Consider the following 26,000-nt stretch of genomic DNA (forward strand, 5'->3'; position numbering starts at 1 on the left):
AGTAAGTGCCATGAGCGTTTTGCTATTCAGGATGTCTTGGTGATTCAGCCTCCATATTTGCAAAACTATATCAATTAAAATGTAAGAATAACATAAGAACATAAGAATGGCCATAGTGGGTCAGACCAAAGGTCCATCCAGCCCAGTATCCTGTCTACCGACAGTGGCCAATGCCGGGTGCCCCAGAGGGAGTGAACCTAATAGGTAATGATCAAGTGATCTCTCTCCTGTCATCCATCTCCATCCTCTGACAAACAGAGGCTAGGGACACCATTCCTCACCCATCCTGGCTAATAGCCATTAATGGACTTAACCTCCATGAATTTATCCAGTTCTCTTTTAAACCTTGTTATAGTCCTAGCCTTCACAACCTCGTCAGGCAAGGAGTTTCACAGGTTGACTGTGCACTGAGTGAAGAAGAACTTCTTCCTTTTATTTGTTTTAAACCTGCTACCCATTAATTTCATTTGGTGACTCCTAGTTCTTATATTATGGGAACAAGTAAATAACTTTTCCCTATTCACTTTCTCCACACTACTTATGATAGAGGTATATAAAATCATGAGTGGTGTGGCTATTAGCCAGGATGGGTAAGGAATGGTGTCCCTAGCTTCTGTTTGTCAGAGGGCGGAGATGGATGGTGGGAGAGAGATCACTTGATCATTACCTGTTAGGTTCACTCCCTCTGGGGGAGCTGCATTGGCCACTGTTGGTAGACAGGATACTGGGCTGGATGGACTTTTGGTCTGACCCAGTGTGGCCGTTCTTATGTTCTATGTTTTAATTGATATAGCTTTGCAGAAAGTCTTACTGCACGTGTGCATCTTGTCTGCAGGAGGATATTGGTTTGCCTCCATGGGAGAATCAAAATGACAGTTTACATAAAAATTATACAAACTACAAAGGATGACTTTCAGCTTTTCATAAATATAACATATAAAGTCTGTATGTTAGCTGTTCTCTAACGTGTCTAGCAGGCAAATGGTATTTTTTAAAAAGTATGCTATAATAGCACTATCGATTAAATTCATCCAAGTTCAGAGGGTCTTCACAAAGCCTTCTGTGCCATGTAAACCCAGTTGTGCAGGAGGCTGTGAATGTAGCAGTAGTCCCGGGGGGAATCTATCCCCTTCACCCCCTGGGGTGGGAGGAGGAGGGATGAATAAGGGACGGTTGGAATGAACCCAGAGAGACTTCACTATCTTCTTGCTCTTGCAAATCCATTAACTGGGAGTTCCCTTGTAGGAGAGCCAGTAGTGACTATTCCAGCCCATAGGCCTCATGAAGGACAATATTGTAGTGCGTATTCAGAAGAGGACAAATTGAAATTTGGTGTGGCCAAGGGATGAGGGAAAGGGATGGGTGCATCATGTCAAGTGTTGTATTCCTCTACTTCACTGTGAGATTTGGCTCCCCCTGCTGATATTAGGCTACTTTGCCTCAGGAAGATATGGCTGGTTGGCAGCTGGCAGAGTCAGAGGCTTCTGATAATGGTGTTCAGGGGAATACAACAGCTGACAGGGCTGGTCAGAAACTTGTCAGGGAGTGGGGAAAATACAAGACCTTTGAAAGTTGTGGGGAACAGAGGGGTATTTTCAAGGAGGCATGTCATGGCGTATATCGTGTGCACGCAGGTGTGTGCATAACAGCAGGAGTATGTATCTCATATCAAGCATAGGCAGCAAGTGCATATCTTACATGAAGCACACATCATGCTCTTGGCTGTTCTTCAGCATCATCCATGGGTTGAGCTCCTCTGGTGAATAATGGCTCCTCTTTGCCATTTCAGAATTGTGAGTCTCCTCAGATACTGCCTCTCCCTGGTGCCCTACTGTGGCAATTGCAATTGACTGGAATGCTCTTGCTGTCTGTTCCCAGGGTTGAACTCCTTGAGTTGGGCAATAGGATAGGGCTTTTTCAAGTCCTTGACTCTGGAGTGATCCTTCTTGCAGCTTTCCACGCCCAAGAGTGTCAGTCTTTAGCGAACAGCACCCTATTCCTCCCATGAGAGGCTGAACATGAGAAAATCTAAAACAAATAGATTTGGGCAGGGAGAGACATAGATGGGGTCAGACAAAGGACTTGTAATGGAGAGTGGGTTTCAGCCTTAATTTTAGCGACAACTTGACTTCAGAATTACTGGAACTATTAAAAAAATACAAATGCCACGTAGTCAGTAAAACTCAAGCTACTGGGAGTTTTACCTAAGTAAAGACTTTCAAAGTCAGGCCCTATTTGTTCTACAGTACTTGAAGAGGACACATTGCAATTACATTCTGAGTTAAGAAGTCAGACATGTTTGAAATTCCTGACCTTTATTAGTAGTATTTATTTCTGCATTAAACTTTTGTTTTAGTGACAATGTTTTTATCATCTGCAGCACCAGAGATTCTACGCGGATGTGCCTATGGCCCAGAGGTGGACATGTGGTCTTTGGGAATAATCACCTACATCCTGTAAGTTTAGACAGTAATACTCAGTGCAATATAAAATATGGTGTTTTGATGTTTCATTTTCTAGGCCACAGATTTTTCTGACATTCTGAACTGTGCTAACAGAAAGTGAAAAAATTCTTAATTTGTTTTATGTGAGTTATATTTTTAATGGTATTTAAATGATTTGAAGGTTGAAGGAACACTGATAAGATTCAAGTAATACATTTGCATATATAGCATAATATCGCTTGTCTAAATTACTGCAAACACTCATTAAAAATGAAAGAATTATAAAAATCATTTATTTTTGCCATTTATTATGTTTATTTTTTGCATTTCACTCATCATGGACAATGAAACTAGATGGGCTTATTTATAATCATTTATGTTTCATATTTTTAGCACAGTGTTGTGTTTGGGTTGAAAAAGCTCAAGGGCAATGTTTCCATTTCCATGTTTCAGTGTTTTAATAACTAGATTCATTATTGATATCGCCCCCCCCTCAATAAAAACTTAACTTTGTACTTAGACTGCTTAAGTATCCCTTTTAAGATACTTTATACAGGATAAACATATTACTCCAAATGATATCTGGACACACTGAATAATGGGTGATTCTTTTCAAATCTTGATTCAATACTGTAAATAAAGCTTTTCCTTGTCTTTCATATGTGTTTTGCCTCTTTAGATTATAAGTGCCTAAGGACAGAGACCATGTAAAATAGTGTTCTTCATGTCTAAATAAATAACAGTAAAGCACTTACGAGCTGTAGAAAAGATCTACATCGCAAATATCATAGCCAATGCCAGATTGTATTTGCCACTAATAAATACTTAAGGATATACAATCATCCCACAAAGATTTTGGATATAAACTTAGTTGTTATGAACTTTGTATGTTCTTGGGCTGCATTAGGGGAGCTTTGCCCCACTCGGCTGCTGAATAGCTGCCCTACAGCTGGTTTAGCTGGCTTGCAGGAATTGTCCTTATGCCCTGGCAAGTGCCAGTTGCCATAATGTCTTGGCAACTGGTGTAACTTAGCACATCCCAGGGAACCAACCTGGCTCAGAGCACACAGGAATAAGGAAGCACAAAGCTGAGAACTCCTCAGATGCAGCAGAGGATCTGGCACACTGTTTGTATTTCCTTTTAGGGAACAGAGCACTTACTAAACTATATTGTAAATAAAATTACTAGTGTGCTTAGATATTATACAGTGAGGAGTGTGCCACAAAAACCTGGACAGAAAAGAATAAAATAGAATTGTGCTCTGATGCAAGTTGAGAATAGAAGCAATTATCTTTTCAAAAGAGCGGACACAGTGGGCCAAAAAGAAATCAAAGCACATGACTGCAATTGAGCTGCCTTGTAATAGCAAGGAGCACAGCTGCACCAGGGTTTCTGGGGACTTCAGCCTCCAACATTTTTGGTGCCATGATTCCAAATGCCATTGCAGCTGATTCACATCCAGCTTCTCATCTGGAAGTCTGCCATGCAGTTAAGCAGAAAAGAAACGGTGAGCTGTTGGGCACAGAGAGTGGGGAGAGGCATGGCCTGCCCACCCAAAAGAAAAAGAAGTTTGTTTGATCTATTTCTGGATTGAAATGATCCATAATTATAAAAATATTCGATGTTTCACTTTACAGTTTAAACTCAATACTGTTCTGTAGCCAGAGATATAACTGACAAAGGATTGTAAGATCCAAAGTGTCCCAAACTTTTTTAGGCAAACAAGTTTTCTGCAGTGTTGTGCACTGTTTACACAACTGTCTTTGCCAGTTTAGGCCCAAATGTTCAAACAGGGAAGCCTAAAGTTAGGCACCTAACTCTGTAGTTTGGTATCTAAATAAGAATGGCCTGTTTTTCAGTGGTGAGTATTGCAGTTATTTTATTTTCAATAAATGAAATGCTTCTGAAGAAGGTTTTTGACAGTTGAAGGTCATTGTGCATTGTACATGCTGTACATCTGTTGTTCTGACCCTTCTCCTTATGGGAGAATGAGTGACTTCCGTTAGTCCTGTGGCAATATTGATGCTAGGCTGATTTGTTTTCTTTTGTGCAGCATGTTTGTGGCATGATTTCAGTCAGTACATTCTGGGAAGGGGGAAGAAAACAGGATTTTTTTATTTATATATATGTGTGTGTGTGTGTACATTTTCTCTCTCTCACACACACACAAAATATATATAAAATATAGCTGACAAATTGTTTTAATACAAAATCTTGGGAAATGCAATTTTTTTATATAAAGCATAAATAAGATCAGCGATCTTCTTTCATTTTCCTGTAAAATAATAGGTTACAATATCTCCTTAATATAAGAAATTAGAGTATGATTGATAGGAAAGAATAAAAGATTCTTAAAGGAGATTTGCTACACGCAGGTCATAAGTTATTAGTGTAAACCTCAGATCTGTGGTTTGTGTATTGAAGAGGAACACAGGCAGTTTTGCATTTTGGAACCTACTTTTCTGGATTCCTATGATCATTTTGTTGTCCGTTATTCTCTTATAACAAAATTTGTTTCCCCGTCTCAAGACCTGCCACAAATCTGCCCTGGAGTACACCTCAGACCTTGTCTCTTATATCCAGCTTTACCCCTTCCCCTCTAATGCAAGTTATATCGGGGCAGATCCTTAGCTATTGTAAATTATTATCATTGTTCCATGAAAGTTAATGGACAATTTACACCAGCAGAAGATCTGCCTTGTATTCTTTTATAAAGACGTATCCAGAAATCCCATCCCACATTAGAGAGGCACATAGTAATTAACAAATATGAGGCCCCTTGTCTATAGTCAGTGTTACACTGGTTTAATGAAAATTGTGATTTTTTTTTTTTACCCACTTAATTTACTTGGTACAAAACACAATGTGGACATTCTTAATCCAATTTAGATCTGGTTTATATTGCTTTATCTTAATTTGGTAAGGAATCGATTTAAGGTAAATCAATATAAATCTGGTTTAAGTCGAGTGTCCACACTATGTTTTGCACCAGTTTATTGAAATCATTTTCAAATTACAGCTTTATTTAAACTGGTCTAACTTTGAATATAGAACAGAAGATCATGGGCAAAGGTGGAACACTTAACTATTTGGAGTAGAAGCATAGACATGAGCAGTAGTAATAATGTGAAGGAGAGTCACCTATTCTATGAAATTCTCTTTCAGTTCACATGATAAGCATTACAAACATACGGTGTTAATGAGTCACTGTGACAATATTTGTAGCAGTAGACAGAGAATAGTTTATCAGAGCCTGCAACTGGAGCAGACAGAATAAGTGCAAGAACCACGTATAGGCACCCACAACAAAGTCGGATAGCATTGGAATGTTGCAGTTGGTGAGGCATTGTTACATTTAGTAGTCAATGTGCAATTATGTTTTTTCCAGGTTATCTCTAGGACAACTGTATTCTATTTTATTGCAAAATCTAACCCTTGATGCAGTGACACCCGTTTATAGCTGTGTCATTCCTAATGCATTAACTCTGCACAATTCTAGATGGAGTTAAGTTTTAAAAGGATTTAGGTTTGATTTGAAGAAACCTTGTTTTTCTTGTCAAATTGGATGCTGTTAGCCTATTTCCTCTTTAATTATGCTGGTTACAAGAGCTTCAACTGGTCTTGCTGAAATGAATTCCTTAGCCCCCTGAGAACTACAGGATTTTCCCCCCACTGTTTACATTTGAGATTTCATTTGATATTCAGAAAAGGAAGTATTCTCCTGCATTATGCATGACTTAGCTCATATGGAGGCTCAGTAAACTAGCTGTCACATGCAACTACACTACAGCAATTAAGGGTCATTTTCACCCACTATTTAATCATTGTGTCCACAGTTATAAGCAGCAAGATGTCAGATCTCTAACAAATAGGAAACTACAAAATGTTACTACTTGGTGCATTTTGTGCAAGGGCAGGAAAGAACCTGAAGATGGGAAGCTGCGGTAGTTTTACACTGCTGAGCAGATGTAAACTGAGCTGGTGCTTCCTGCTGGATCACTGTCAGGGATTGTTTCCTGAACTGTGTTCAAAGCATTGGTAGTGGGGGAAAGGAGAAAATAAGAGGGCTCTTAGAGGCCAGATGCTGAAAGGTTCTGAGTGTGCAACCTCCCTCTGAAGTCAGTGGGGATCGAGGTTGTTCTGCACCTTGCAGGGTTGGGCCCTCTCAGATGATAGTAAAATGGACCAATTTTATGCCTTAGTAGTTCAATTCCAGTTAACATTACTAATGATTTACTATAAGTGTTCCAGTAAGTTTAGACGAGGGAGAAGCAGCAGGGCAGAAAATAAGAGAAAGACAGAGGAGGTGGCAGAACAGTGATGAGCCACCATATCAACAGGAATTGGAATTTGACCTCGTTGGTATTACTGAAACCTCGTGGGAAGATTTCCATGATTGGAATGTTAAAATCACTGGTTATAACCTATATGGGAAACATCAGCTGGTAAAAGGAGAGGAGGAGTGACACTCTGTCAAAAACAACATTATCTGTTTCCAAGTCACTGACAACTCAGAGGAAAATGATCTTGAATGCTTATGGTCAGTGTCCTAATAGATACAGCACAAGATGAGGCACCTGCTGGTGTCTGGTACAGAACACCAAATCACACCAGAGAACAGGGTGACCTGCTCCTTAAGTATCCATCTATCACGTATAGGAAAAAGAGCTGTGGGACTTCAATCCAAGTGACGTGCTGCAGATCTCATGCTGCTAGTATTAAAATGTCCTTGGAATTTCTGAATATTATAGACGGCAGTTTATTAACTTGGGGGGGGACGGATAGCTCAGTGGTTTGAGCATTGGCCTGCTAAACCCAGGGTTGTGAGTTAAATCCTTGAGGGGGCCATTTAGGGATCTGGGGCAAAAACTGGGGGGGGATTGGTCCTGCTTTGAGCATGGGGTTGGACTAGATGACCTCCTGAGGTCCCTTCCAACCCTGATAGTCTATGATTCTATGAACTCAAAAAGTGTGGCATCCAACATGGAATTCTCCTGTATTAGACTTCCTCTTAACAGATAAAGAAACCACAGAACTAAAAATTAGTGGTAGCTTAGGTACAGATGATCATGGCTTGAACACATTTATGTTCAAACAGAATAAAGTGCAAACCAGTAATATATATGCTTTGTGCTTTAAAAGGGCCAATTTCACAAAGCTGAAAACAAATATGAGCCAAGTCAACTGGGAGAAAGAATTTTAAAAGAAAAGTGAGAATGATAATGTGTAACTGTTTAAGAACATTCTATTCGAAGCCCAGAGTGCCACAATTGTGAAAGAAGCCTATAATGGTTAAAAAAGCAACAAACAAATCTGGTTTAGAAGGGAAATGAAATAAATATTGTGACGGTGCCCCCCCATAAGGCTTTATGGAAATATGCTTATGAATGCGTATATGACATAACAGAAATATGTTTTTTTATGCTACATATACCATGTAACATATCTCTGTAAAGGTTATGATCTACTGAATACATTTCTCCTATTTGTCTGCATGTATCATTTTTGTACTTGAAGTTAAGAATATTGGCTGTATTCTTGCTTGATTTCTAAGTAAGCTTTGTAAGGCATTTGGTCAGCTTCTTTAGAAAGAAATTTGCTAAGTTAAGTGTCCAATCAAGAAGCACTTCAGGAACAATGGATCTTCGAATGCTTCAATCCATATAAGAAGTCTACTTGAGGACGTTGAAGATAGCATGTGAACCATGGCTGCTGCCTGTAGTTCTGAGTCATGCATGGACATGTGACTTGCCCATGTGACTCCAAATCTCCATCTTGGAGCTGAACTTTGCATAGGAGCGAGGAGGGGGTCTCCACCCACAAGAGAAAGTCTATTTAATCACATGGGAGATCCCTCCATTTTGTCTTCAGATGGCTAAAGAGAAAGCCTCTCCACCCCCAAGGATACCTGAAAGAAACTGGAACAAAGGACAGTAACTACAGGAGGTGTGAGTGACTGCTGGACCCCGACTAGAAGGAGACAAGTCTGTAAAAGAAAGCTTACTGGAACTGGTGAGGTTTTATCTTTATTCAGTTTGATTAGACATAGACTTGCATGTTCTATTTTATTTTGCTTGGTAATTCACTTTGTTCTGTCTGTTACTACTTGGAACCACTTAAATCCTACTTTCTGTATTTAATAAAATCACTTTTTACTTATTAATTAACCCAGAGTATGTATTAATACCTGCCGGGGGAGGGGGAAAACAGCTGTGCATATCTCTCTGTCAGTGTTACAGAGGGCCTACAATTTATGAGTTTACCTTGTATAAGCTTTATACAGGGTAAAACTGATTTATTTAGGGTTTGGACCCCATTGGGAGTTGGGCATCTGAGTTTCAAGGATAGGAACACTTCCTTAAGTTGCTTTCAGTTAAGCCTACAGCTGTTGGGGACATGGTTCAGACCTAAGTCTGGGTTTGCGGCAGGCTAGCGGGTCTGCTCAAACCAGGCAGGGCACTGAAGTCCTAAGCTGAGAGGGCAGGAAAGCAGGAGCAGAAGTAGTCTTTGCACTTCAGTTGACAACCCCCAGGGGGTTTCTGTGATCCAACCCATCACAGTGGCGTAGTCGAGGAGGGTCTGTGCACAGCTGATTGCTTTGAGATACTGGTAGTGATTTTAAGTGAGTTTTAAGTGTGGTGGCTGGAGAACAGACAAAGTGGTTACTGGTTTGTTATTTTCTGTTTGCTTATTTCAGGTAAGGGAAATAAGGACAGTAAAGGAAGCAAAATAAGTAAGAATGAAGATCAGAGGAAGCTAGAACTGCACAGGTTGCAAATTACCCAGAAAGTCTGAACACTGGGCGCTGGGAAAGTCTCTGTTAACTAAGAAGCCCCTGAGATGAGTGCATCCCAGTTTCAGTGAACTGCAGAGGGGGTGTGGCCCAGCACAAGAACGCAGGAAAATGACTACCAGTGAAGCAGCTAATAAACTAGAGCTGGCTCGACTGGAAGCAAAAGAGAAAGAAAATGAACACAAGAGATGGATGGAATTAAGACAATTAGAAATCAATGCAGAGGAGACTGCCCACAAGAGAGCTGTGGAGGCAGAAACAGCCAGGGAGGAAGCTGCCCACAAGAGAGCTACGGAGGCAGAAGAGGCTGCCCACAAGAGAGCTGTGGAGGCAGAAACAGCCAGGGAGGAAGCTGCCCACAAGAGAGCTACGGAGGCAGAAGAGGCTGCCCACAAGAGAGCTATGGAGGCAGAAACAGCCAGGGAGGAGGCTGCCCACAAGAGAGCTAGGGAGGCCCAGAAGCATGAACTGGCTGTTATGGAGTTGAAGAGACAAAACCCTTCAGCTGCTGGCTCCATGTCCCAAAAAATCCACAAATGGGAGCGACTGTATCCCCAGTATGATGAATCCAGCAATACTGCTGAATATTTCATCACCTTTGAGAGACTGTGCACCCTCTGTGCAATCCGTGAAGACCGAAAGATGACCACATTGATAGCAAAATTGGCTGGCAGAGCTCTGGACATATTCAATAAGATGCCTATTGATGATGCTTCAAACTATGGTAAATTTAAGGAACTGGTTCTGAAACCTACAGGGTTAAATTCAGGAGTCTTAAGAGGGGATCTGGAATGAGTAATGTGGCTAATGTAAATGAAATGAGAAATATGATAGATAAGTGGGTGAGGGGGAAAGGTGTTACAAGCTTTGAAGGAATGTGTGATTTGGTTACTCAGGAACAGTTCCTAAATATGTGCAGTGATGATGTAAAACAGTATTTGTGGGACAAAAAGGCGGATGCAGTGGGTGAATTAGCTGGGTTTGCAGACTCCTATGAGCAAGCGCAAGCTGCCATTAAACACAAACCACTGGCCGAGGGGGACTGGGTTGGGGGAAAGCAGAACCACCATTTTACCCCTGGGAAAAAGGAGGCTGGGCGTTCACCTCCCCATTTCCCTGTTACTCGTCCCAAGTCTCCTGTACATGCAGAGGAGCCCAAGAGGTGCTACCATTGTAAGTCCACTGAGCACCTGAGGAATAAGTGTCCCTGGCTGAGTGGGAACTGGCAGCAAGTAACACATGAAGCTGCTACTTCTCAGAGCCAGACTGAGGCCTCTTTCCACACAGGATTTGTAAAACTTGCTTTCACACAACCAAGCAATGAGCATATGGATGCTGTTAAAATCAATGGTGAAGTGCTTCTTGGATTAAGGGACACAGGTGCTGAGATTTCTGTGGTCAGGAGGGACCTGATCCAGGAGGAGGATTTGCTGCCAGGTAAAATGGCAGAATTAGAATTGGTGGGAGGTAACAAAGTCCTTGCACCTTTAGCTAAAGTACACATGCAAACTGAGGATTTGCAGGCTGAGCTGACTGTTGCAACGGTGGCACACAATTTTGCGCCATTTCTACTGGGGAATGATTTCTTTAATGTGGCAGAATCTGTCCCAGGGTTGGTCAGCAGTGAGAAGGACTCTTGTGCTAAAAGCCCTGGTGGGAGGGAGGGTGAGGCGGGGCAGTAAAGTCACATGGACTGCTGGGGGAATAGCAGAGTGTCTCTTAGATTCCTATGTAGCGGTAAAGAATGCAGCTTTGGAGGCAGGGATTGTTGTAGCCGGTTCCTGTAGCCCCGGGGTTCAAGGCAAGTTCCAGAGGGAGGGGCTGGATGAAGCCAGCTCCTATCCCGTGATCATCTCCCCAGGGGAGGGGAATGTACCACCTTGTAACAGGGGGGCCACCCCAGCAGCTGACTGCCAGGAAGTTGCAGGTCAGCAGGGGGCAGGGCCTGCCCTTGGGTGCACAGAGACGTGTCCCAAAGGTGGAATTTGGGGTTCTGGTAACTGCTGTGGTGGGAACAGACCCCAAGGACTCTGTAGCAGGAAGCAAGCCCAACCTGAGTGAAAAGGGGAGAATTTTGCTGGCCAGTGAAGGGTCTGTCATAGCTGGTAGCTGTGAGCCCACAGCTGGACCAGGGTCACCTTCCCTTTTTGGGGACACAGGAGTGTCTGACCCAGAGGGGAGCCCAGAGAGGGAAGCCCAGACGGAAGGTGAGGCGGGCTGGAGAGTCCACCCATCTTTTGTAGGGAGGATCTTTTCCAGGAGGAGGGTGAAAAGTCTGCATTTAAAAGCCAGACCGCTCTCCTGTGGATCAGGTTTTAAGGGAAAACTGAGGGTCAGATCTCCTGGAAGGGGGGCGTCCATCCAGCTGACCTTTTGAGAACAGAAAATGGGGTGTCCAAAGGCGTTTTACCAATCCAAGGCACTCCATTGAAAGATGTTGTTCTTGGTACACTTGTAAGAGATAAAATTGTCTCTCCAAGACAGGAGGGGGAAAATCTCTGCATGGGTGAAACTTCGCAAGGGAGTGGGGTGCAGCCCAGAGAAATTCCAGAGGGAGGGGCCGAGGGCAGGCATGGTTGCAGCACACCCTTTCCTTGCCAAAGCCCCAAACACCTGCCTGAATTGAAAGCCTTCTCCAAAGAGGCAGAAGAGTCTGCATCAGAGTGCCTACCAGGGGGCACAAAGAACTGGGAAAATACAGTAGACACTAAACAAACTAAATCGTGTGAACATAGCCTGTCCACCGTAGATTTGCTGTTAATCTTGTGTCTTTTACTATTTCATCTATGGGTCAAGACAAAAAGAAGTTAATACTAGTGTTTAACCCTTTAAAGATGTGGGACATACCTGATTTGTGGAAGAAATTGTTGTACATGCTGGGGATGGTGACAAGACAGCTCCACAAGTATGTTACTTTTCAGCCTATACCTGTAAACAGACTGGAAGCTTGGCACAGCAGCAAAAGCATAACATGCCCTTGCTGCTGTGTAGAGAGGGAAACTGAGGCACACTGCCTCATGGCATTGGTGGCTAAATGCCAAGACACCTAAACTTTAACAGATATTGCTGTCTGCATACTGTTAGCAATACTACACCCCAACTTGTGTTCAGGCATCCGGGCTCCAGGAACCCCAAAACTGGCTAGAACACTTATGAATGACATCATATGGTTTAAAGGTACTGAAAAGGAGTGTGATCAAAGACAAATGGAGATTTTACATGTACTGCCTCTGTCACGGACAGTGTCCAAGTCTCTGGCAGTAAGTTCAGGAGGAGGGTGTGACGGTTCTCCCATAAGTCTTTATGGAAATATGCTTATGAATGTATATATGACATAACTGGAATATGTTTTACGCAACATATGCCATGTAACATATCTCTGTAAAGGTTTTGATCTACTGAATACATTCCTCCTATTTGTATGTATGTATCATTTTTGTACTTGAAGTTATGAATATTGGCTGTATTCTTGCTTGATTTCTAAGTAAGCTTTGTAAGGCATTTGGTCAGCTTCTTTAGAAAGAAATTTGCTAAGTTAAGTGTCCAATCAAGAAGCTGCTTCAGGAACAATGGATCTTCGAATGCTTCAATCCATATAAGAAGTCTACTTGAGGACGTTCAAGGTAGCATGTGAGCCACGGCTGCTACCTGTAGTTCTGAGTCATGCATGGACATGTGACTTGCCCATGTGACTCCAAAACTCCATCTTGGAGCTGAACTTTGCATAGGAGAGAGGAGGGGGTCTCCACCCACAAGAGAGAGTCTATTTAAGCCCATGGGAAACCCCTCCATTTTGTCTTCAGATGGCTAAAGAGAGAGCCTCTCCACCACCAAGGATACCTGAAAGAAACTGGAACAAAGGACAGTAACTACAGGGGGTGTGAGTGTTTGCTGGACCCCGACTAGAAGGAGACTAGTCTGTAAAAGAAAGCTTACTGGAACTGGTGAGGTTTTATCTTTATTCAGTTTGATTAGACATAGACTTGCACGTTCTATTTTATTTTGCTTGGTAATTCACTTTGTTCTGTCTGTTACTACTTGGAACCACTTAAATCCTACTTTCTGTATTTAATAAAATCACTTTTTACTTATTAATTAACCCAGAGTATGTATTAATACCTGCCGGGGGAGGGGGAAAACAGCTGTGCATATCTCTCTGTCAGTGTTATAGAGGGCGTACAATTTATGAGTTTACCTTGTATAAGCTTTATACAGGGTAAAACTGATTTATTTAGGGTTTGGACCCCATTGGGAGTTGGGCATCTGAGTGTCAAGGATAGGAACACTTCCTTAAGTTGCTTTCAGTTAAGCCTACAGCTGTTGGGGACATGGTTCAGACCTAAGTCTGGGTTTGCGGCAGGCTAGCGGGTCTGCTCAAACCAGGCAGGGCACTGAAGTCCTAAGCTGAGAGGGCAGGAAAGCAGGAGCAGAAGTAGTCTTGGCACATCAGTTGGCAACCCCCAGGGGGTTTCTGTGATCCAATTCATCACAAATATATCAATTATATTTATTATATTATATATAAACACATACACACAAAATGGAAGAAAGGAAAAGTTGATAGTAATGAATATAAATCAGAAGCTAATAATTGTAGTAAATTGATAGGTAAAAGGACACAAGAGAACTTGTGGCCAGCAGAGTTTGGTACAATAAGGAAGAGATTTAGCAACAAATAGAACCTAGCAATGATATTGGTTTATTACTGGATGGAAATTGTAGAATTGTTAATAATAATGCAGAAAAGGCAGAAGTGTTCAATAATTTTTTCTGCTCTGTGTTTGGGGGTAAAAACAGATGATGAAAGCGTATCATATGATGATGAAATACTTTCAATTTCACCAGTAACTCAGGGGGATGTTAAACAGCAGCTACTAAAGTTAGACATTTTTAAATCAGCAGGTCCAGATGACTTGCACCCAAGAGTTTTAAAAAAGTAGGCTGAAGAACTCTCTAGATGATTTTTAATAAGTCTTGGATCACTGAGGAAGTTCCAGAAGAAAGCTAATATTGTGCCACTATTTTAGAAGGGTAAACAGGACAATGTGGATAATTACAGGCCTGCCAGTCTGACATTGATCCTGGGCAAAACAATGGAATGGCTGATATGGGTCTCAATTAATTAAAAAAATTAAAGAGTTATATAATTAATACTAGTCAACATGGCTTTATGGGAAACAGATCCTGTCAAACATTTTGATATCTCTTTATTATGAGATTACAGGTTTGCTTGAATAAAGGTAATAGTGTTGATATAATATACTTCTGTAAGGCCTTTGACATACCACCACACAAAACTTTGATTAAGAAAGTAGAATGATACAAAATCAACATGGAACACATTAAATGGATTAAAAATTGCCTAACTCACAGGTCTCAAAGTGTAAATGTAAACTGGGAGTCGTCATTAACTGGGGTCCCACACGGACTTGTTCTTTGCTCTGCACTAGTTAACATGTTTATCAATGACCTGGAAGAAAACTCCACTCCTGATAAAGTTTGCGGATGACACTTAACCTCCCTCAAGGCTGGCGTGAAATCAGACCTATGATCACAGAACCATTACCAGCTCCCTGACATTCACTTGTCCTGTCCACCCCCAATATGTATCAGTAGAGACTAGCACAGCAGAAAGAAAAGGAGTACTTGTGGCACCTTAGAGACTAACCAATTTATTTGAGCATAAGCTTTCGTGAGCTACAGCTCACTTCATCGGATGCATACTGTGGAAAATACAGAAGATGTTTTTATACACACAAACCATGAAAAAATGGGTGATTATCACTACAAAAGGTTTTCTCTCCCCCCACCCCGCTCTCCTGCTGGTAATAGCTTATGTAAAGTGATCACTCTCCTTACAATGTGTATGATAATCAAGGTGGGCCATTTCCAGCACAAATCCAGGGTTTAACAAGAACGTCTGAGGAATCCCACCATCAACCTCAGCCTGGTCCAGTCCACACAAGAGATCCACTTCCTGGACTCTACAGTGCTAATAAACGATGGTGACATAAACACCACCCTATACCGGAAACCTACTGACCGCTATTCCTACCTACATGCCTCCAGCTTTCACCCTGACCACACCACAAGATCCATTGTCTACAGCCAAGCTCTGCGATACAACCGCATTTGCTCCAACCCCTCAGACAGAGACAAACACCTACAAGATCTCTATCAAGCATTCTTACAACTACAATACCCACCTGCAGAAGTGAAGAAACAGATTGATAGAGCCAGAAGAGTTCCCAGAAGTCACCTACTACAGGACAGGCCTAACAAAGAAAATAACAGAACGCCACTAGCCGTCACCTTCAGCCACCAACTAAAACCCCTCCAACGCATTATCAAGGATCTACAACCTATCCTTAAGGATGACTCAACACTCTCACAAATCTTGGGAGACAGGCCAGTCCTTGCCTACAGACAGCCCCCCAACCTGAAGCGAATACTCACCAGCAACCACATACCACACAACAGAACCACTAACCCAGGAACCTATCCTTGCAACAAAGCCCGTTGCCAACTGTGCCCACATATCTATTCAGGGGACACCATCACAGGGCCTAATCACATCAGCCACTCTATCAGTGGCTCGTTCACCTGCACATCTACCAATGTGATATATGTCATCATGTGCCAGCAATGCCCCTCTGCCATGTACATTGGTCAAACTGGACAGTCTCTACGTAAAAGAATAAATGGACACAAATCAGATGTCAAGAATTATAACATTCATAAACCAGTCGGAGAACACTTCAATCTCTCTGGTCATGAATTGGAATTCATTTGCAAATTGGATACAATTAACTTAGGCTTGAATAGAGACTGGGAATGGCTAAGTCATTATGCAAGGTAACCTATTTCCCCTTGTTTTTTCCTACCCCCCTCCCCCCTTCCTCAGATGTTCTTGTTAAACCCTGGATTTGTGCTGGAAATGGCCCACCTTGATTATCATACACATTGTAAGGAGAGTGATCACTTTAGATAAGCTATTACCAACAGGAGAGTGGGTTTGTTGCGGGGTGTGTGTGTGTGTTGGGGGGGACCTGGATTTGTGCTGGAAATGGCCCACCTTGATTATCATACACATTGTAAGGAGAGTGATCACTTTACATAAGCTATTACCAGCAGGAGAGCGGGGTGAGGGGAGAGAAAACCTTTTGTAGTGATAATCACCCACTTTTTCATGGTTTGTGTGTATAAAAACATCTTCTGTATTTTCCACAGTATGCATCCGATGAAGTGAGCTGTAGCTCACGAAAGCTTATGCTCAAATAAATTGGTTAGTCTCTAAGGTGCCACAAGTACTCCTTTTCTTTTTGCAAATACAGACTAACATGGCTGTTACTCTGAAACCTAGCACAGCAGAGTATCTGAGCCATAAACCTTCTGTGTGTCAATGGGTGCATGATTGCTATTATTTTTTATTTATATCCCAGTAGTGCCCATGATATGCTAAGAAGACAAGCCATATAGAAAAGTTGGGAACAAAGATACAGCCAAAACATGTACATTTTATGTGCACTAAATATATTGTTTTGTTTTATAAATAAATATCAGTTGCCTCTGCTCCTCAGACTTGCTTCTTATTAGTTACCTAATTTCTACTACGTGTCTTGGTAGCTTTTGATAGGGCTCTGACCTTACAGACCAATTGAGTGAGGGCATTCCATGGGAAAAGGGCATCACTGAGGCCAGTACAAAGATGATGGTGGGAGAAGCAGACAAATGGGGTGAAGAGGTCAAGAGGACAGCAGTCCACTCCTTCCCACCTACTTAAATACAGCACTCAAAGATTTTACTGCTGTAGTCTAACCCACCTCTGCCAGCCTTGTGCATGAATACCGTTCTAAGAATATTCTTAGGCTGGTGTCTCTGTGCTAGCTATATAACACGATGCAGCCACTCCACCCACAGGCAAGCCGCTACTTTTTCAGAACATTAGTTCCTTGAGCTTTAATGCATCTCACTCATTTTAAAAAACAGGATAGCATGCAAAATATTTTTTTTTCAAATCTAAGATACTGGAGTTTACTGTTGTATTTAACTGATAGCACTACTCTTCACTTTCTTCACAGTTCATTGTTTTCTTATCTTCATTTTGTGTTACCTGTCATATTTACCGGCAACATGACAGCAGATACACTAATCCTCTGTAGCGTCAGGACACTTATTGATTAGATGGGAGATTACTGTAAAATGATAAGCCTGATTACAGTGTAATGCAAACAAGAGGCAGTGTATTATATAACTGTCACTCATTTCTGTGTCTTTGCTTTCCATCTGAAATATTGTTGAATGTATCTCATCTGCAAATAGGATCATTATTCAGATAAATTACTGGAATGCATTGTACATACCATATTTAAGTCCAACCGTTGTATACAATAATTGGGTGTTCTACAACTGGTTTCAGTAGGAGCAGGATTGTAATCAGTGGACCCAATTCAGAGACATATAAATTATGTAATGTTAAATAGGTGCAAGTGTATGAATAAGGGAGTCTATCGAGTGGGTTTATGTGTGATACATCATGAAGTGGCAGGAAAGTGTACGTTTCTCTAAAGCTAAACTCACTTATTGGATTTATTGAATTTATTGAACTCACTGATTGGACTTATTGAATTTGGCCCAAGCAATCCAGTGAAATAACTAGCTTTCAATCTCCTGGGTATGTGTGGTTGTTTTTTGTGGTTTTTTTATTTTTTTGGTTCGTTTGTTTGGGGTTTTTTGGTCAATTTGTATTTTAATTTAACCTTAATTCAGCCCCCTTGTACATATGCATTGTAATACAGTCTGAAATTACATGATTACATACTATCTTTCCACAGGATCCCTACCTCATTCAGTGCAGAGAATAGATGATGCTCATTTAAAGAGCAGCTATTCAGTGTTTTGCTTTATCCCCATTGTTCAGTGTGTGGCCCTAGGCTTATTTACCGCACAATGTTCAAACTGTGTTCTGAAGAGAGAATTCTTAATTTCCTCCTGGGCTTTGCTATGTCGTTCATCGCGGTGGTACCTGAGTGCATCAAACATTAATGAATTTTTCTTCATAACACCCAGAGGAGGTATGGGGATGATGTTATCACCATTTTACATGTGGGGAACTGAGCACAGAGAGATTAAGCTCAAAAGTATCCTCTAATATTGGATGCCCAATTTGAAATGCCTATGACCTGACTTTTCGGAGTATTTGTAGCATTTTTATAAAGCACTATATATGTTCAAAGCACAGCTCCATTGACTTCAGTTACAGCTATGAGTACTCAGTTCTTCTGCACATCGGACCCTAGGCTATCTCATCAGTCCCCAAAAACTGATGTGCACATAATTAGTGTCCAGTAAAAATTTTGGGTTAAATGACTTGCCCAGAATCACACAGTAACTCTCTGGCAGAGGCAGGGACAGAATCCATTTCTCCAGGGCAGCATTCAACTGCCTTAACTTAGAGAACCATCCTTTATCTTCCTGTAGTCCCCACCGTCATTCTCTATGCACCTTCCATCATCTGCAACAAACAAGGCAGTGGTCCTACAGGCAACAGCCTCCATCACAACACAACCCTGATTCATCCCCAGAGTAGGTCCAATCTGTGCAATGAATGAGACAAATTCCATAGAAAAAATGGTATATAGTCATGTAATTAGACGGTATCATAATACATACTCCAAGGAGCCTGAATTAAGGTTACACAGTCAACCTTAACTGTGGTACTTCCTAACTTTTGAGTGCTTGACTGAATCTTAATGTTTCTAGTATTTTTAATGTGATTTATTAAGATTTTTAAAAAGCAAACTGAAAATACAGGAATTCCATCAGAGCATCCGATTGACACCCACATGAGTCATCATCAGAGTTGATACCTTTAGCCCCATTGCACAGGCTTTTGCCACTTGAGCTAATGGAGTAACTGGAATGGTGAGACTTGGGAATCTTGAGTTCTATTCCAGGCTTTGTAGGATATTGTGCTCTAGTGGGCATAGACTCTTCTGCCCATCCCCCCACCCCAAGTGTGATTCCTTCTGCCTCATCCCCTCCAACCTGACCTTGTGTCATCCTGTCTTTTCCCCACGCCTGGGGAAGTGATAGAATCATAGAATATCAGGATTGGAAGGGACCTCAGGAGGTCATCTAGTCCAACCCCCTGCTCAAAGCAGGACCGATCCCCAGTTAAATCATCCCAGCCAGGGCTTTGTCAAGCCTGACCTTAAAAACTTCTAAGGAAGGAAATTCCACCACCTCCCTAGGTAACGCATTCCAGTGTTTCACCACCCTCCTAGTGAAAAAGTTTTTCCTAATATCCAACCTAAATCTCCCCCACTGCAACTTGAGACCATTACTCCTTGTTCTGTCATCTGCTACCACTGAGAACAGTATAGAGCCATCCTCTTTGGAACCCCCTTTCAGGTAGTTGAAAGCAGCTATCAAATCCCCCCTCATTCTTCTCTTCCGTAGACTAAACATCCCCAGTTCCCTCAGCCTCTCCTCATAACTCATGTGTTCCAGTCCCCTAATCATTTTTGTTGCCCTCTGCTGGACTCTTTCCAATTTTTCCACATCCTTCTTGTAGTGTGGGGCCCAAAACTGGACACAGTACTCCAGATGAGGCCTCACCAATGTCGAATAGAGGGGAACGATCACGTCCCTTGATCTGCTGGCAATGCCCCTACTTATACAGCCCAAAATGCCGTTAGCCTTCTTGGCAAAAAGGGCACACTGTTGACTCATATCCAGCTTCTCGTCCACTGTAACCCCTAGGTCCTTTTCTGCAGAACTGCTGCCGAGCCATTCAGTCCCTAGTCTGTAGCGGTGCATGGGATTCTTCCGTCCTAAGTGCAGGACTCTGCACTTGTCCTTGTTGAACCTCATCAGATTTCTTTTGGCCCAATCCTCCAATTTGTCTAGGTCCCTCTGTATCCTATCCCTACCTCCAGCATATCTACCTCTCCTCCCAGTTTAGTGTCATCCGCAAACTTGCTGAGGGTGCAATCCACACCATCCTCCAGATCATTAATGAAGATATTGAACAAAACCGGCCCCAGGACCGACCCTTGGGGCACTCCACTTGATACCGGCTGCCAACTAACATGGAGCCATTGATCACTACCCGTTGAGCCCGACAATCTAGCCAGCTTTCTATCCACCTTATAGTCTCACCCTTCTGGACTCCCAGTTCCAGTCTCCTGGCTCACGGCTCACAGTCTCCTCACCCACCTCAGTTCCTTGTCCCCAGTCTCCTTGCCTAGCCAGTCCCAGTTCTCCTCTTCCTGGCTCCTCCTCAAATCTATCTTTCTCCTCCACCCTAGCCTCCTGGCAGTCACCCCTTGCCCACATTCCTCATCGTCACTGGCTCCCAGTCCGAATCTCCCTCTCTAGGCTCCTCATCTAATCTCAGTATTGCCCCTGTCCAAAGCTCCTTGTCCCAGTCTTTTTGCCCAGCTACTCCCAGTTCTCCCCCTCTACCCCAGCTTCTCATCTGATCTAGCTCCCCTCTCCCCTCAGTCCCATTTTCCTTGCCCAGACTGTCCTTGTCTCCGCTCTGGCTCCTCATACAATCTCAGTCTCCCCACTAACTATTGGCTCCCAGTCCCCCCACTTCCATCCCCTGTTTCTTTCCCTGGCTCCCATTACCAATCGCCTTGCCCAGCCAGTCCCAATCTTCCCGCACCCCAACTCCCAATCCCAGGTTCTGTCCTTCCTCTCCACGAGGCTCCTTGTCCCAGCCAATTCTTGTTCCCTCTGAAGTTCTCCTTCATGCTGCCTGGGCCCAGCAGGGTGTTATTGAGATCACAGGAGAGACCGTCTCCCTGCTCTCAGTTCAGATGCCTGGACCTAGACTTGGCACCTCCCCCTGCCAAATGTCAAGTCTCTGCTCCAAAGCATTGGGTGCAAGAACATCTGAAAGACAAGATCACCAGAATTTTTTAACATGGGCCAAACACCATTCTTCCTAGCAACAGAAACAACTGAACTATTTTGCCTGAACATTTCCAAAAAAATCCACCCTGAGGCAGACACCCAGCATGGACAACTTCAGCTCAAACAGTTGAACTCTGACAAAGTTATAATCAACTGAAAACACATCTTATAATGGAGAGTGTCAGGCAACCTTAATAATAGGTGATGCGATCAGCCCTGCCTATAATGTATATATACATATAGGGACCACTTAAAGTATGTATATGTATAAAGACCCAAGGAAAGGTTTGTTGTTGTTTTGTTTTTTTAATTAAACAAATTAAAAAGTTCTGTTTTCACAGGCAGAGTGGGAAAAGAGCTGTGTTGTGGGTAAAAATCACATAGGGGGATGTTCCTTGGAGCCTGAAATCACTTAGATATTTGATAAATTTCGCTCTCTTTTCCCCTTAGACTTTGTGGATTTGAACCATTCTATGATGAAAGGGGAGACCAGTACATGTTTAAAAGAATTTTGAATTGTGAATATGACTTTGTGTCCCCCTGGTGGGATGACGTGTCTCTAAATGCCAAGGATTTGGTAAGTACAACAAGAACACAAAGTGTAGCATTTTCTCCGATGCATATGTGACATCGCTCCCCAAAGGCAAACAGTATTTGTGTGGAGTTTTTTCACATATATCTTCATCTCACTTTGATTCCTGCCTATCTTGTTTGCCTGCAAATCAAGACTAATTTGTTAAAATGAAATAATCACCATAGATTCCAGTGGCATGAACTTCAGAGATGCTGAGCACCTCTTGCCCCTGCTGACATCAGTTAAAGCTGTGGCTTTTAAGTACTCCTGTAAATTAGGCTGTAGAAATTCAGAGATTATTGCAGCACATGTATTTTTTTTTAAAAAGTCTATTAAATTACAGTAAAAAGTCCCCACACTACATCATACATCACTTATTCAAGATCAGGTTAATATTCAAAGAACCTGGCAAAAGATTCTAGTGTCTGACTTTTTTTGTAGGTATCATTTCTTTGAGTCGGGTTTTTTTTTTCTTTCAATTTCTTTCTTTCTTCATGGAGTTTCAACCTCAAAAGGGCCATAAAAACTAGATCCCCCCCCCATAGTTTGTATGGTTTCACGTTTGAACATTTTTCCTTATAAAGATTAAATAACAAAGGCCCCAGCTGTTGCTGACTATAAGATTCTGTCCATTTCTGAGCTTTTTGTGATCAGTTTTTAGTAGATGAGTGTGAGTCAGTCATTGCCCTTAAGTATGATCCATTAGTAGTGCTCCAGCCTTAGCATTTTATCTGCACTATAGCCTTTGATTACTGGGTAAAGTAAATTGGATCCAAAAGATACTGATCTACAAAGATGAACATGTCCAACTTCTATTTTTACCCAATGATACGTACACAATTTAGTTATTTCATTAAAATTACAACAACAAATGTTCAGTTCCATATCACTTGTACAAACTGTGCCATAAAACGCTACATTAATTAATGTTTGTAAAGTGCTTCAGGATGCTTCAGCTGAAAGGCACGGTAGAGGTTTGAAGTATTTATTGTTGTTGTATTAGATTTAGAATATTTCTGAGATGGAGAAAATGCCATTTACATCTCTGTCAGCTAAACAATATCCCGCCGTAGAGCTAAGCGGATGGTCTTTGTGTGCATACAGCATTTATGCAAGTTGGTCCAGCGTAGTTGCTCTAATGGAGCTCATATTTTCAATTCTGAATGGTTGGAAGTAAAACCTGGACCAGAGACTGAGGCAGTTTGTGGCTTTGAAGCCATAACCCATGCTGTAGGGAGGGATGAGCAGCTGCGTTTCAGTTGGAGCCACAAAGAGGCATTCTGACTGATTGATCCAGAATTGCTGCTTGGACTCAAAGGGTGCACACACGACAGTGACCCTCTCACGTGCTCTCAGGAGGGGCAGTGTGTTTCCCTCAGAGTCCTTGTGGGGGAATTCCACCAGGGTGGAGATAAACAGAATCCCCCTTCCCCCACTTAAGTCATGGAGCAGTAGCAGAGCTGCTCCACAGCCACAGTGCACACTGCTCGTGAAGGGTGTTCAGCCAGGAGATCTGTGTATTTTTAGATCCACTGGCTACAGTCCTCCTCCTCTGTCCACACTTTTTTAAAAACATTTTCTACTTTATTTTATTATTACAATGCCCCTCTGCCCTGCTGTGGATGGACACCTGTGGAACACAGCTTCACCGCATACACCTGTTTGCTCAGCTCCCCACACCTTCCACATGCCAAGGCTGCGTCTGTAGTAGCATTTTTCAGGAAATTTCCCACCATTGCACTAACATAGGTGCAGCTCCACCAGTTGGAGCAATGGTGGAAACACTAGTATAGCTGAATCTATGTCATCTAACTCTGCTCACAGCAGGTCTAGAAGACGCAGTGATGAAAATACCTGAGCTTTGCCTACAGCAGTTGCTATTACCTATTTCCTGCTAATGTGGATAAAGCTCTAATAAGCAGAATTGTACAGGTTCTGCTGCTTACCTGTGCCTCCATAGGATGACTGGAATTGCCATCTCTGATAGAATCTGACCCTGTATTAATTTCTGTTCAGTTCCTTTAAACATTTTAAATGCTGTTTACTTTTTTGACCAGCCACTGTGCATTGAGCAGATGCTTTCATTGAGCTGTGAACAATGATGCATAGCCCATATTCCTAGTACAACTTGCGCATTTGTAGAGTACATTCTATAGGGTGTAAAGAAAGAGTACACAGAGCTTCAAAAAAAAAAAAAAAACCCACGCCCTATTTTGCACACTTCCAGTGGGTATTTGCATGCACAAATGTACTTGAGGTCATGTGCCTAACTTTGAAAAGATGGCTTTTTGTGTGGAATATTAGTTTGGTTTATATTTTTAAAAACTTACCAGTCACCTTTAAATCTTAAATCTCAAAAGTTTTAAAAACCCACATTTGATAGCAAGTGAAGTGTTACTGAAATAGGGCCCTGATTCTGCTGCGGTAGAGGTCTAAATACTGTAGGTAAGAGAGTGATTCAGGAAATACACAATATTTTGAGGTATATGTGATTTAAGCCTATTAAATGCAATTTTAAAATTAAAAAGTGTTATGTTGAAAGATATTAATGGCTGCCAACAGGTGAGTCTTGGATCCAAGGACAATCACAGAGCTAGTGAAAGTCAATGGGTGTGCCAAGCACTTTTTCCAGACTCAGTAGAAAGAGCAATGGTGCTCCTGAAAGTCAAGGACTCATGGTAGTGAAAGACTATATGACACCATTCACAGAACACACCTCAGTTATCACTTCACCTTCACCACTAGCCATGGTATTCCATTCACAGTTTTGAACCCAAATTTGCAAAATGCCTCTTTCAACCACTGTAGTCTAATCCCCACAGCTGTTCACTATAAATAACATTAAAACTTGTTAGGTGTACTGATATTCTTTCTAATGTAGCCTTGCAGTCAGTTGTAGTCCTGACCTAAGTTATCAAATAAGCATATTTACCCATTCAAATGCAATGTTTCTTATGGCCATACTTTACAATCAATTTGCGTATTGTACTTACAGTACATGCAGGATTATTTTTTTCATTGGTAAACTGCTTTCAGCTACTTGAGCTACAATAAAAGCAAATCAAGAAAATTGGTACATGGAGGTTCAAAAATCAAAGTGAATGTGTTTTATTTTGCTTTTGTCTCTTTCTCTCTTTTATACTTAAGCCCATTTACCATTAACCATTTAACATATTGCAACTTGGGCATTATATTCTCCTTGGCAGCTTAGACAAATGCATTCACCGACTGTAGCTGTAATGAAAATGCACTAGTTCACACAGCATAGTGTTCAACGCCAATAAATGTTTTTAAAGTTTTTTTTTCAGTATCACATTTGTGTCTTTGAGCAATACACTTAGTATTATCTCCATGTTTAAGGTAAGTAGTAACAACCTATGTTCCAGGGTTGAGTCTGCTAGTTCTAGAATCCATTTGTTGTACAGCAACAAAAATGATAGTCTATTTCCTAGAGAACCTTTCATTGAGCAGCTTCACAAAACCAAGAACAAACCCCATAACGTAGGTCTTACTACATATCCTTGGGGAAGAAAGTTGACTTTTTCTTTTCTTGATGACATAGGTTAAAAAGTTGATTGTGTTTGATGCTAAGAAGCGCCTCACGACCTTTCAAGCTTTGCAGCACCCCTGGGTCACAGGAAAAGCAGCCAATTTTGCACATATGGACAATGCACAAAAGAAACTTCAAGAATTCAATGCGCGGCGTAAACTAAAGGTAAGTCTCTGCACTGAACTTTAAAAGCACACGGCAGCATTGACTATTTAAGAAGCCTGACAAAACTTTCAGGAAAATTTTTGACTTCAGTAAAAAAAAAAAGTCTATTTCTCTGTCTTTTTCTATAAAAACTGATGAAGATGAAAAAGCTAAAGATAATCCCTTCATTTTGTGCAGCTGGACAAGTGGAAATGTGCAGAGCTGACTGTAAGCACTATAGAAACGAAACTGCTTAGAACAGAAATGTTTGCAGTATTGTTGTAGGTGTGTTGGTTCCAGGATATTCGAGAGAGAAGGTGTGGGGGGTAATATCTTTCATTTTGTTTTTGTTGGTGAGAGAGATCATCTTTTGAGCTTACACAGAGCTCTGTGTAAGCTCAAAAGCTTCTCTCTCTCACAAACAGAAGTTGGTCCAGTAAAAGATATTAGCTCACCCACCTGGTCTCTAGAATAGGAATGGCTTTTAAAAATCTTTTTTAAAGACTTTTTTATGTTTAGTACTGCATGCTCCATCCCTAGAGTGCTGATTGGCAGGGGCCCAAATCAGA

General features: G+C 41.8%; 1 protein-coding gene across 1 annotated transcript in view; it reads left to right on the plus strand.

The window, feature by feature from the left end:
- CAMK4 (calcium/calmodulin dependent protein kinase IV) overlaps positions 1–26,000 on the plus strand; it is a 307,228-nt gene that overhangs the window by 268,728 nt on the left and 12,500 nt on the right. The window contains exons 8-10 of the mRNA XM_037901535.2: positions 2,381–2,456; positions 21,614–21,740; positions 25,300–25,452. Coding sequence (XP_037757463.1) covers positions 2,381–2,456; positions 21,614–21,740; positions 25,300–25,452 — 356 coding nt within the window. The remainder of the gene's footprint in view (positions 1–2,380; positions 2,457–21,613; positions 21,741–25,299; positions 25,453–26,000) is intronic.

This window comes from Chelonia mydas, chromosome 5, assembly GCF_015237465.2.
Source record: "Chelonia mydas isolate rCheMyd1 chromosome 5, rCheMyd1.pri.v2, whole genome shotgun sequence".
Taxonomy (NCBI): domain Eukaryota; kingdom Metazoa; phylum Chordata; order Testudines; family Cheloniidae; genus Chelonia; species Chelonia mydas.